This window comes from Taudactylus pleione, unplaced genomic scaffold (genome assembly GCF_031769625.1).
Source record: "Taudactylus pleione unplaced genomic scaffold, aTauple2 ptg000760l, whole genome shotgun sequence".
Classification (NCBI taxonomy): Eukaryota; Metazoa; Chordata; class Amphibia; order Anura; family Myobatrachidae; genus Taudactylus; species Taudactylus pleione.
Window position 1 is genome coordinate 920,196 of NW_028285162.1, and position 12,321 is coordinate 932,516.

General features: G+C 41.6%; 1 protein-coding gene across 1 annotated transcript in view; it reads left to right on the plus strand.

Annotated features, from left to right (window-relative positions):
- Positions 1–12,321, plus strand: part of SERAC1 (serine active site containing 1) — a 203,974-nt gene that overhangs the window by 109,661 nt on the left and 81,992 nt on the right. Inside the window, exons 9-11 of the mRNA XM_088457406.1 lie at positions 3,886–3,999; positions 7,541–7,703; positions 9,737–9,887. Of these exons, the coding sequence (XP_088313532.1) occupies positions 3,886–3,999; positions 7,541–7,703; positions 9,737–9,887 (428 nt within the window). The remainder of the gene's footprint in view (positions 1–3,885; positions 4,000–7,540; positions 7,704–9,736; positions 9,888–12,321) is intronic.

Genomic DNA, 12,321 nt, shown 5'->3' on the forward strand with positions numbered 1-12,321 from the left:
AGCCAGCTACCTTGGTGCCTTAGAGGATCCATATTATTCATCTGGGCTGCATATTGGAGACCTGGGCTGCAGATTTCTGTACTGACCCTGTTGTGGCTCACTTTAACCAGGCCACATTTCATTAACTGTTCTCCTACTAACTGAGCTGCTACAATACATCTTGGATGCCTTGCCTTCTGATTTTTAACCTTAGCATATGTCTCCAGGGTGCTAGGACATCATAGTGCACGTTCGCAGTCTTCACCATCAGTAGCCTTTTATTCGGTTGTACTGTGGGGTGAGTGTTATTTGTCCAGCCTGTTACCCAAGCAAACTATCTTTTCTCCTGCCACAGCAACATCCCCGTCTTTCTCTTATACCACCATGCTGGCTATGCCCGGTTGAGCTCCTGGTGTGTCTCCTACCTGCCTTCTACACCCATGCAGTAGTCTATATACCTCACATCGCAATACACCTGAAGTCTATATTACTATCTACAGGTCTGCCTGCACATATTATTATTATTTTTAACAGTAACACATATAGCACTGCATATTCCGTTGCTCTTTACAACCGGGAACAAACAGTAATAAAACAAGACTAAACAAAATAAGAGGGCCCTGCTCAAAAGCTTACAGTCTATTGGGAAATATGCATTGATACACAAGGATAGGCGCTACCTATTGCATAAGGGTCCAGCCAGATTGCAGAGGTTCTAGTGGAATTTGATAAGCTTGTCTGAAGAGGTGAGTTTTCAGGGAACGCGTCGAAGTTTGGAGATTAGAGGAAAGTCTTATTGCCAAGGGGTCGGGGACATCTATTTCAGACATAACTCTTTGACCCAGAATAGGGTTAGGTGTACATTCTGATACTAGCATTAAGTTAGCAAAGTATCTGCATTCAAAATGCAATGGCATACTGAGCGCCATGCCACTCAGAATCAGGCCCTATATTGTAGCATATGGATTTGCATTGCACTGGGGTTTGCAAAATTTCATTCATAAGTAGGTTTACTGTTTTACTTCTAAATAGGCAGCAACACACTAGAGAGGAGGCGCGTAGCTAGAAAATATTGCACATAATAAAAAGGTGCAGTTAGTTTTCTATTTATATGTTAATTCAATTGAACAGTTAATTTACAGTTGTTTAAAAAATATGTATTGATAAATAATAATTGTTCTTTAGTTAAGTTTAAATAGATCTTTTTATGTTACATGGTTCATTAATTAATCCTAATATAGCAGGAAATTGACTTTATTAAGCTTATTGTGCTAATGTAAAATCATAAATACAATGGGCAGTGACTAGAACACATAATAAGAAAAAAATCATTGCCCTACATCTGGGAAGTAAATGCGGACATGGACTATTTCTAAACAAAACACCTACGTTCGCTCTAAAGGAACCCTTTCTGTCTTAAACAATGACACATTAGGTATAGCTTTAACTTGTCCTATCGCTCTAAAGGAACCCTTTCTGCCTTAAACAATGACACATTAGGTATAGCTTTAACTTGTCCTACAGCGGTCTGTTATGTAGGGTAAGCGGTTTATTCTTGTCTGTACACTAATCAATGTTCCTTTTATACTGAGCAATCTGTAAATTAAATTTCAAAACCTAATGCAATTAGAGCTCCATTTTAGAGAGTTGTCTTGAGAATCTATTGCATAGGGTGAATCGCTGTCACCTTATACAATAGATTTTACTACAAATAATCAGTTTTTAACACTAGTGTACCCACATAGGTAGGCTTTTTAATGTGAGTATAGTGACAAATGGACTGGTAAAATAATAAGAGTGTACATTACTTTTTAATCTATCTAGTACTTTTCTTTTTACAGCACTTTGCTAGCATTACTGTAGTTGAGTAGTTATAACTACTTCAGATTTCCTAAAAGAGTACAGTACATTTATGTATACTGTTAGTTTCTACATTTATTACAGTCACTGTTGAAAATGGAAAGACAAAATACAGATTTATGGTGCATACACACGGTCAGATCTGTCAGATGAACGATTTTACAAACGATTTCAGACAATATTAAAATGAATGAAATCATCCAAATCTGACTGCAATCACATCAGATGTCAGATATCGTTATCAGATATGAACGATTGAAGGATTTTTTAAATCGTTATCGTCCAGATCTGACACAAAATCTGACCGTGTGTATGCACTAATGGGTGCAGATCTAGCTCAGGGGTGATCCGGATCATGGTATAATAGATACATAATGAATAATAAAGTACATTTAATTACCATTTCCCCAGTAGATCTGGAGATAAAAACTATATAAAATGATTTGTTTCCTCATGGTCTGTCAAAAATGTGGTGAGTGTACTTGGTATAAGGGGTGTGGTACAAAAGGTCGACATTCAGAATGTTGACATGTTGTGTTATGTGATCGAGCTGAGAATGATTGAAACACACGTCATGATATGACTCAACCCCACAGACACGAGTCCTCAGCCAGCCAGCATCAGGGCTTTTCTAACACAGGTTGCGTGTCACCACACACAGGTATCGTCTCCTTCCTTATTCATTCTCATGAACTGGTTTCCCTATTCCCAGAAACAATGCTTATATAGTGACCTGACCCACCTAACAGCGGACAGTGGAGCCGTCCATGTAATCTTCATTTTCTAGGAACACCAGGCAGTAGGGACTCTCCAATCAGCTGCCCTATACCTCGGTAAGACAGTTAAAGCATTAACTGTACCTAATTGATGCCCATGGGGGCACCAAGAGAGGGGGGTGTACTCTGTACCAGGGGATGTGGTGGGGACCTTAGGCCTGGATCCACCCCTCCCCCTCATAACAGGTAGTGAGGCTGGGGGCAGGAGAGAGGGCTGACTGCTGCTGCTTATTGGTGCCGTGCTAGTTTTTTCACATTCTCTGTAGGGGACATGGCCATGCCTACCTGATTTGGCAATGCCCCCTCCCCTCAGTTTCCCAGCCCGTCATCCCTCTCAACGGCCTTGTTGGTGCCAACTACACTCTCTCTTGTCACGCTATATAAACACTAACTTGGGATCCTCAGTGACTTAACTACTTCGAAATAGGAGAACTTGTAAATACAGCCTTTACTTCGATAGGAAGGGAATTTAACCCCTAATAACGATTACTTTTGATATATACACTATCTATTGTACCCCATTACTGATAAGTTAGGTCTCTTACATATTATTGAATACTTACCATTAATGTTATTTACACGTTAGAGACCACTGAGTATTTTTTACAATTTTAACACTTTATCAGTAAATGTGTATTTTAATGTCTATATTTGAACGTGGTCACAATTCAATAATGACTATATACAAGTTCATCGAAAATTTTAATGGCATATAATAAAAGTTATGTATCGTTCATGAATAATTATATGCAATATAAAGTGTCCCCCGGAAAGAGTTGTTTCTTTGCATCTTCGCATACCCCACCATTTGAGTACTTGGTATTCAACTCTTTGGGAGCAGCGCCAATACTGTGATTTATACTTTAAGAATATTCTAAGACGTGTACAGATAATTGGCTTTATCATATTTATCTTATTCATTTGTTTAATCCTGTTCGAAATCAACAGTATACCAATCCCATATTCTGAATGTTGATGTTTAGAATGTCCACATAAGTGGGATGTCGACCGACATGTCAAATATCAACATTCGCAATGTAGATACTGACATAATGTTAATATTGGCAAAAGGTTGACATTGTGATAGTTGACAGTCAGCATGTTGACAATGCTTTTTTCATTAGACTTTTAACTAACCCTATCCACAACCTAACCCTAAAATTGACTGTTCACATTCTTTCCATGTCGACATTATGCGTTTCGACATGCTGAACGTATACCATTATAAGGTAGAATGTACAGTGATGTAATGATCTGTGTTTTGTTTCAGAGAGGATTGTGGAGTTTTGGTGGCAATGGGCTACCATATGCTGAAAGTCTCAGCTCTGTTCCTTCAGAGAAACAAGAAGTGTTCAGCTTGCAGGCGTTATTAAAGCATTCTAAGGTAATGATCAGGTATTGTTGTCTCTTAACCACACAGTCTTCCAACAGAGCTATGAAACTGCTTGTTTGGTTTCCTGTATTACTTTTAGTTACATGATAAATCCAAAACAAAAGACATTGTAGTGCTATGTATGTATGCTATCTTTACACAATGAGCACAATATAATACCGGGGCGCCTCAGATATTGGCCTTATCACCCAAAAACACCCTACCTACTGGGAGGCCTGGCAGTGGCAGCATGATGCTTTGTGGCTGCTTCTCCTGTAGTCAGGATCGAGGGCATGATGAATAGCTCCATATATGAATATATTTTGGCATGAAACCTGCTGACCTCCGTTGGATGGATGAAGAGACGTTTCACCTTCTAACATGTTAACGATCCAAAACACACATTCAAGTCAAGCAATGAATGGCTTCAAAAAAACGAAGGCCAAAGACATCAGTTTACTACTACTTTTGCAAGTGCCGCTTCTCAGGGAGTTGAAGCCCAAAATTTTAAACAGTAATGATATTGATAGTAAATCTGCCCTGTTTTGCTTATAATATTGACATTTTACACTTTGGGCTTAAACATGCAGTGTAGCAGCGACTTACAAAGGGCCTGACTCAGAGCTGTACACTATTAGCATAGATGCTGTGTCTTTGGTTGCAGCAGCTATGCTAAAATATGGTAATACCGCAGGAGACATCTGAGGACAAAAGACACCCCCTGACAGCATCGTAGATCCGAGTGCTGCATCTGAAGATGCAGCATGGTATTACCATTGCGACCATCGGTTTCGACAACAGCCATCTGAGTGAGCCTAAGACTAATAAAAAGTCTGGTGGTCGCTAACATCAGCTTAATGATATAGCACAGGTGCTTGTAAAGGGCGGGGGTTTACACTGAACCACAGAAAAAAAGAAATATTCCCTCAGCACACTGCAGCAATATCAACAAAAATACTTGAATCCTACATGATAATAGAAATTCAGAGGTATTGGTTACATACATTTGCAAATATATGATTAAGCGCTGGGCCAATGTCAAGGCTCCTCTATACCGGCGTCCCTAACATTAAGGGGTTCAAGTCCGAGGCGCAAGGCACCCCAAAATAATCCAGCCAAGGACCATCCCCAGGGCATCACACAAAAAAGGGAAAAAAGGTGATAGTGATGTGTAAAGTATAGATGTGTAAGGATAATCAATAAGTGTTAATATAATGAGAAAGAATTAAAATTACATAAATAATGAACAAACAAATAGAAAGGTGATGAAAAAGTATCTATGTGAATTAAGTGGTGATTCCCTAAGCCTATTCAGAATGGCCATTGCAGCGCCGTAGCCGAGGCGAGTAAATCTGTGTTGGATGATACAGACACTGGGGCTGATTCAGACCCACTCGCGAGCGGCTGTCCGCTCGCAAGTGGGTCGATGTTATGGACTGAGCATGCGCACGACGGAGGGAGCTCCGTCGTGCGCATGCGCCAGACGCGACGAGCGAAGGAAAGTCCTTCGCTCATTGTGTCCGATCAAAGGGGGCGTGCTGTCAATGTTGATTGACAGCACGCCCCTTTGGTGGGCGTGCCGGGGGCGTGCCTCCCTGACGGGGGCGTTCCCATGGGAACGCCTCCCGTCAGAAGCCGGCCCACTGACATCACTAGTGATGTCAGTGGGAGTGATTTTGGCTCTGATAGAGATCCCGCATCCTCTCCCCCGTTGTCTTCTCTTCCTCCCTGCTTCCTCTCCCCAATGTCTTCTCTTCCTCCCCGCATCCTCTCCCCCGGTGTCTTCTCTTCCTCCCTGCTTCCTCTCCCCCAGTGTCTCCTCTAACCTCCCTGCATCCTCTCCCCAGTGTCTTCTCTTCCTCCCCGCATCCTCTCCCCCATTGTCTTCTCTTCCTCCCTGCTTCCTCTCCCCAGTGTCTTCTCTTCCTCCCCGCATCCTCTCCCCCGTTGTCTTCTCTTCCTCCCTGCTTCCTCTCTCCCAGTGTCTCCTCTAACCTCCCTGCATCCTCTCCCCAGTTTCTTCTCTTCCTCCCCGCATCCTCTCCCCCGGTGTCTTCTCTTCCTCCCTGCTTCCTCTCCCCAGTGTCTTCTCTTCCTCCCCGCATCCTCTCCCCCAGTGTCTTCTCTACCCTCCCTGCATCCTCTCCCCAGTGTCTTCTCTTCCTCCCCGCATCCTCTCCCCCCAGTGTCTCCTCTCTTTCCCTGCATCCTCTCCCCCCAGTGTCTCCCTCTTTCCCTGCATCCTCTCCCCAGTGTCTTCTCTTCCTCCCCGCATCTTCTCCCTGTTTCTCCTCTACCCTCCCTGCATCCTTCTCCCCAGCGTCTGCTCCCTTCCCGCATCCCCTCCCCAGTGTCTTCTCTTCCTCCCCACATCCTCTCCGCCGGTGTCTCCTCTACCCCTCCCCCGATGTCACCTACGTTTGTAGAAATTAAGGGGTGATTAATAGACTCCTTGGCGAGAAACTATATGACTTGCTAGACATGTAAAACTCGTCTCTAAACAAAAATGTAAACTTTTATTGGGAAAATAAATTATTTAAACTCTTCCAATAGCTGCAATTAACTTGAAACATTTGCACATTTCTTGTTGATTTTTAATGGTATTGCTTGTCCTGAATATTGAATTACCTAAAGGTAAATTACCATGTCCTAATGTCTGTTAAGCTGGACACAGCATTAGCTCAGTTGATCTTTGTAAATTTCCCTGATATATCTGCCACAGGATGATTGTTTGCCTTAAAATCCATTGGGCAAATGATCACTTTCAGCCTCTGTGTGATTGCTTTATTGATCCCGAGTACAGAACAGCCTGATCTCGCCAGGTTGGTCCTTATGTGTGTCTCAACTGGAAATGGATTCTGTCGTGTGGCGTTTAGGTCAAACAGCATTGATCAGCCTGTGTGTGGTCAGTTTATGCAAATGGTTTAATGTAAGCAAAATACAGTGCATCTAATCAACATAATAGCACAAAGCATGTATAATTGGCCACAAGTGCACAGTTGCTACTTACAATTCTCTGCTTTGTAAACATAATGTAGCTTAGAAAAGCTGCATATTTTGTAACTTATTATCCTAAAAGGTGAAACTAATAACACATGATTGTGTCTTTATTTTACATAATATGTAAATATATGAGCATAGTCACCAGCTCCACTGTGTTCCACCAAGCATAACGGATGTGCATTAAGTGAATGCATGTATGTCAATGTCAATGATCATAATAAATGAGTGAAATTACTTTTCAGTCCATTCATTTTATTTAATCCCTGTAAATTGATGGCTACCCATAGACAAAGCAGACATATTTATTTAATAGTTTTACTTGGTTTAACTTTATTAAGCTTTTATGCTGCTTGAAAACTGTTCAGATGGCGGTGATTGGACAGGTGAGGAGAAGGATTTGAAGTGGGAAAAATCTATATTATTGTTGGCAACATTTAAGTGTGAAAGCCTCACAGCAGCTTCTAGGCAAGGTCAATTTATTTACACACCGTTTCTTACCAATTATTATCAGCCATCTTTTTACTGCTCATCATTCCTTTGTCTAATGCAGATATCTACTCACGTGGACAAAATTGTGTCAAATGGAGGACTGCAGCTGCTGCAGAAAATATATGTACTCCGCAAGGATTCTCAGAAAATACAAAGGAGCATAATACGTATAATAGGAAACCTGGCCTTACATGAACATCTGCACGCAAACATTGTGGACTCAGGTAATGAAAGCTGGCAAAGCTCCAGTGTTTCCCCAAAATGTTTCATTTGTACAATACACCATACAGTGCAGTTATCTAGAAAGTGCTATCGTAATCTGCAATTTTACTACTTTGCATGGCATTTTCCTTTTAGTACACATTACTTAAAATATGTCCACAGTCCACTTAGAGTGTTAATAAATGCTCAAACAAGAGTCATGTTGATACTTTTAATAATAACCAAGCTGTCGGTAAATCGCCTATATTGCTCAGCCAGCCACTGGCATGGGTAAGTGACTCATGTCCAATTTCTAATAATAAGAAGCCCAGCAGGATGTTGCTTATCAGGTCTTCCCTTGTGAGAACACTTTTACTGGTGGTTATGTAATATAATACTAACCCATTCCTTACCTTGCACATAACGACACATTTGTTGAAGAACCAAAATGCATTGGTATGTAATTTGTAACCTACACAATCTCAAGTCCACAGGTCTAAATATTTTTGCATTTCATAATAAAGTATTTGCTTCCTTTTGTATTATATAACTAGTTGTTGCCCGTGTTCTATTGCTTTGCATAGGGACTCTGTCGCAGTCACACTCTCAGGGTACTTATTGCTAAAAATATCCTGAGAAGTGCAGGGGGGGGAATCCGCCGCAGGGTCACAGCTTTCTCGCAAGCTCTGTCCTTGCATACGATATTTGGTACATCCTTGCAATGTATTCTAATATCGTGTTGCGATTGTGTGCAAAGTTATCACATCCCATCTGCATAAGATGCAGATTGTGATAAATATGCCCCATAGTCCTTATACTTAGTGCTTTTCTTCTATGAAGATTTATAGTAGTTTCCATACTATGGCCAAGTCTTCAGACCCTTTTCAGCCCCTTATTTTATTAATTTGTGAAAGTGTTTCACTGTTTTCTTCTTCTTGGATTAAGTACAAGAATTATATAAAAAAGAGAAGTTGTGGTATAATGTACCATTGAGTACCATCAGAGAAAAGCACTGTATATACTGATGGCAGCACTGTAACCCAGTTCTTCTCGGTTTCTATTGTAGCCTTTAGGCTGGAGGAACATTGAACGATAATGGTTCAGATCAGACAATGAAATTAATGCTCTGAATGTGCATTTTCTGAATGATAATCACAACATGTCTGATCCTCCTGGCCATCATTCAGCCATCTCCAGACAATGAATAGAGATTACCTCCATACATCTCGCAGTGGTACTCCAGTTATCGCACTCCCCAGTGTCAGCTGCACTTTCACCAGATTTACACTAGAATGTGCAGAGCCGTAACTAGAATTTCTGGTGCCCTGTGCCAGAGAGAGCGTTGGCGTCCCCCCCCCCTTTCTATTTTATAAATAGGGACATAAGATAGTGCACCTGAAAAGGGGCCATGGCGATGGGGAAGGGCCAGGGAAGAGATAGGGGAGGCCAGGAGATGCTGGGGATAAAAGAAGAGGAAGCTACAAGTGAGAAAGATAATAAACAGGAAAATTGACAGGCCCAAACAGCGCCCCTTGCCCTGCGGTGCCATGGCACAGGTCGCGCTACCCTAGTTACGGCCCTGCTAGAATTCAATACCGTGCATACTGGCTGCGTGCAGTGTTCACCCCTCTACCCCAGTACCATCACCTTTCCATTATTCTAGTGACAATGGCCGTCCATATGGATGGTCAAACTGTACAGATGTGGACATTTGTGGGTCTGGGCAACAGAATCATATCTGTTTCATGCAGTATGTTGACATATGACTGCAGATGTGATAATCGGGTCATCAGTCTACCAGATTTTAGGACCTCTCCAATCAAATCTGATCATGATGTCATGAAACATATGTGATCAGGTTTGGGCCACATACCCTAAACTAGACAACACACGTGATGCTGACCTAACACCTTTTCAAGTAATGGAAGTGTTTATTTTAAAATATATATAGAAAGCAGAATGCCTATAATGAATGAATCACAAAAAATATGTTCACATGCATAATGAGATATCTGTAACCATTTCAATTCAATGCTGCAAATTCTTATTTCTCCAGGTTGGGTTTCTATACTGGCTGAAGCAGTAAAGTCCCCTTATGTAATTCAGTCCTCACATGCTGCAAGAACCTTGGTTAATTTGGACCGTGAAACAGTTACTGAAAAATACCCTGATGGAGTTTATATACTACACCCACAACATAGAACTAGGTGAGAAAACATATGTTAGTACATTCATATTAAAATAAACAAACCTAAAATAAACACATGACAGCAGTGTATAATGGGCCTGATTCAGACCCGATGGTTTGTATACATGTCCGGTGGGTGGCCTGTGCATGTGCCTGGGCCACAGTGTGCTTATTTTGTTGCATAGCATTCACATCTATCATTTTGCATTCTCAGGCCTTGTGTCCAACTTGCCTTTTGAGCTTGGTATTCCTTGTGTGTGATGCAGTACTTCAACTGGTATTCATTCCTGGAACTGCAACAGTTTAGTCCTCACAATTTTTGTTGATAGTTTGGTCATATTGGACTCTAGGCGGCATATTCAATTGCGGGTGGGCTTTTTAAAAATCCACGAGGCGCAGGGTTTTTCCCGTAACCACGTGGTTTTGCTATTCAAATAAGGGACTGAAAATGGGACGATGAGATTTCTATAGAAATCACTGCGTCTTTTTTCTTCTTTTCAGAGCGCATCTGATTTTCCCTAAAATCGTCAATTTTAGGAAAAATCAGCGGGACTTGCTCTGGGAACCCGGCGGCGCCCCCCCTGAGGCCTAATTAAGCAATTGGAAGTTTCAATTTAGATTAATTAGTCCTTAATTACTCACCTTCCGAAGCAGCGTCTTCTGCATCCAGCATCGTGACCTGGTCTCCTGCAGCAGTGGTAAGTATGTCAGTATTTGTGTGTGTGTGTGTGTGTGTGTGTGTGTGACCCTTCTCCCTGTAACGGGCGTTGAGAGAACTACATCTTCCAGCAGCCCTTGCTCCTCCCACCAGCCCCCAGAGCCACCCTCGAGACTCCCAGCAGCCCCCTCTGCAGTGACAAAATGGAGGAGAGGCCACCAGGAGCGGCGTGGGGTTTTCAGCTCTGAATACCTTGCGACCACTTTTTTTTTGTAACATTTTTTATAATTCTTTATTTTAAATGGTCATCCAAAATGCAAATTAATAAAAAAAATTTGGCAACAAGAGCCCAATACAGACCAAATTTTAAGAAATATAATAAACAGAGAAAATGCTTGATAAGAGAGAGAAGGGTAAACAAGGGGTAGGGTTGAGGGGAAGGAAGGGGTGGAGAACACGACACATCATCATAAGGGTTGATACACAATGATACACAATAAGCATCTAAAAATAAGAAAATACAACCACCTAGGGGGTAAAACAAAAATTTGGATTGAAGACATCAGTTGCTGCCTATGGGTCCATGCATGAAATTAGCGGAAAGGGGATTGCTGCACTCAGCAATCAACCAGGGAGCCAAAACTTGGGTAAAAACATGCCCATAAGTTAATAAGTTGACCATTTTTTTTTTCTAATTGGATACCGTGGGTATCGAGAGTGCGCACACCCGCGATAATCCAAAATTGAACGCAAGGTTTTTTACCTTGCTAAACTTTGCACCCAATTGGATATGTCCCTAGATCTAGGAAATTTAATTAAGTCGTTTGGTTCTGTAGCATTGCCTTTGCAACTTCCTCGTCATCGAATGGGACTCCTACAGATGTTAGCTGATGAGATATAGACATCTTATCAATTTAGTCATTTATGTCTGTGCATTAACTCAATTTGATACTGTACAGTGTACACCTCAAATTTATTCTCCTCATTAGACCTTCATCTTCATACACTGTCTGCAGGGCTTTCTATGTCATATGCTACACTTTCTAATTAAATATGGTGTAAATGTGTTGCTCCACACTTAAGCCTATGATGCCCATGGCTCTATCTACTTCATCAGGATTAGTATTGTCAACTGGATTAGGTGTAGTAATCAACATCTCACGTTTCAGCTGCATTTCCATAGCGAACTGTTATGCGGCATAATTTTCTGAGCCTCTCAATTTGATTACGTTCATGCTGACTACTGCTGCACAGTGCATGTTGTATGCTGATCCCAACACAGGACTCACTGCATTCTTCACACGCAAAATACTGTGGCACCTCTATTTCCTGGGCCCATAACCTGTTGATATGTCCAATTGAAGTAGAACAATAGACAGCAGTGGAAATTGTGGTTTATTAAGGATAATAGTGGTAACAGATATAACAGCTGTTGTCAGCAGTTTATGTCACAACAGATATTGGTGGTGACAGTGGTAATATTACAGGTACTCACACCCCGGAGGAACATGTGCTGCATGTCCATACAGTACATCACACACTATGCAAGATGGCGCGTGGTCGCACTCTGTAAATGGTCTGGCGGCCAAGTGGCTGGCCTACTTCAATACAGGATAGGAGATGGATCGCACTCCTTTCTAACAGATTATTCATTAGGAAATAGCTGGAATTCAGTTTCCAATCCATTGGCTATTCAGGTTTTACATATGAAGGAGGGGTCTCTGGTTCTCTGGAAACCCTCCTCCCCAGCCCAGACCATGACCACGATAGCATATAATACAATTTTACTAGAGCT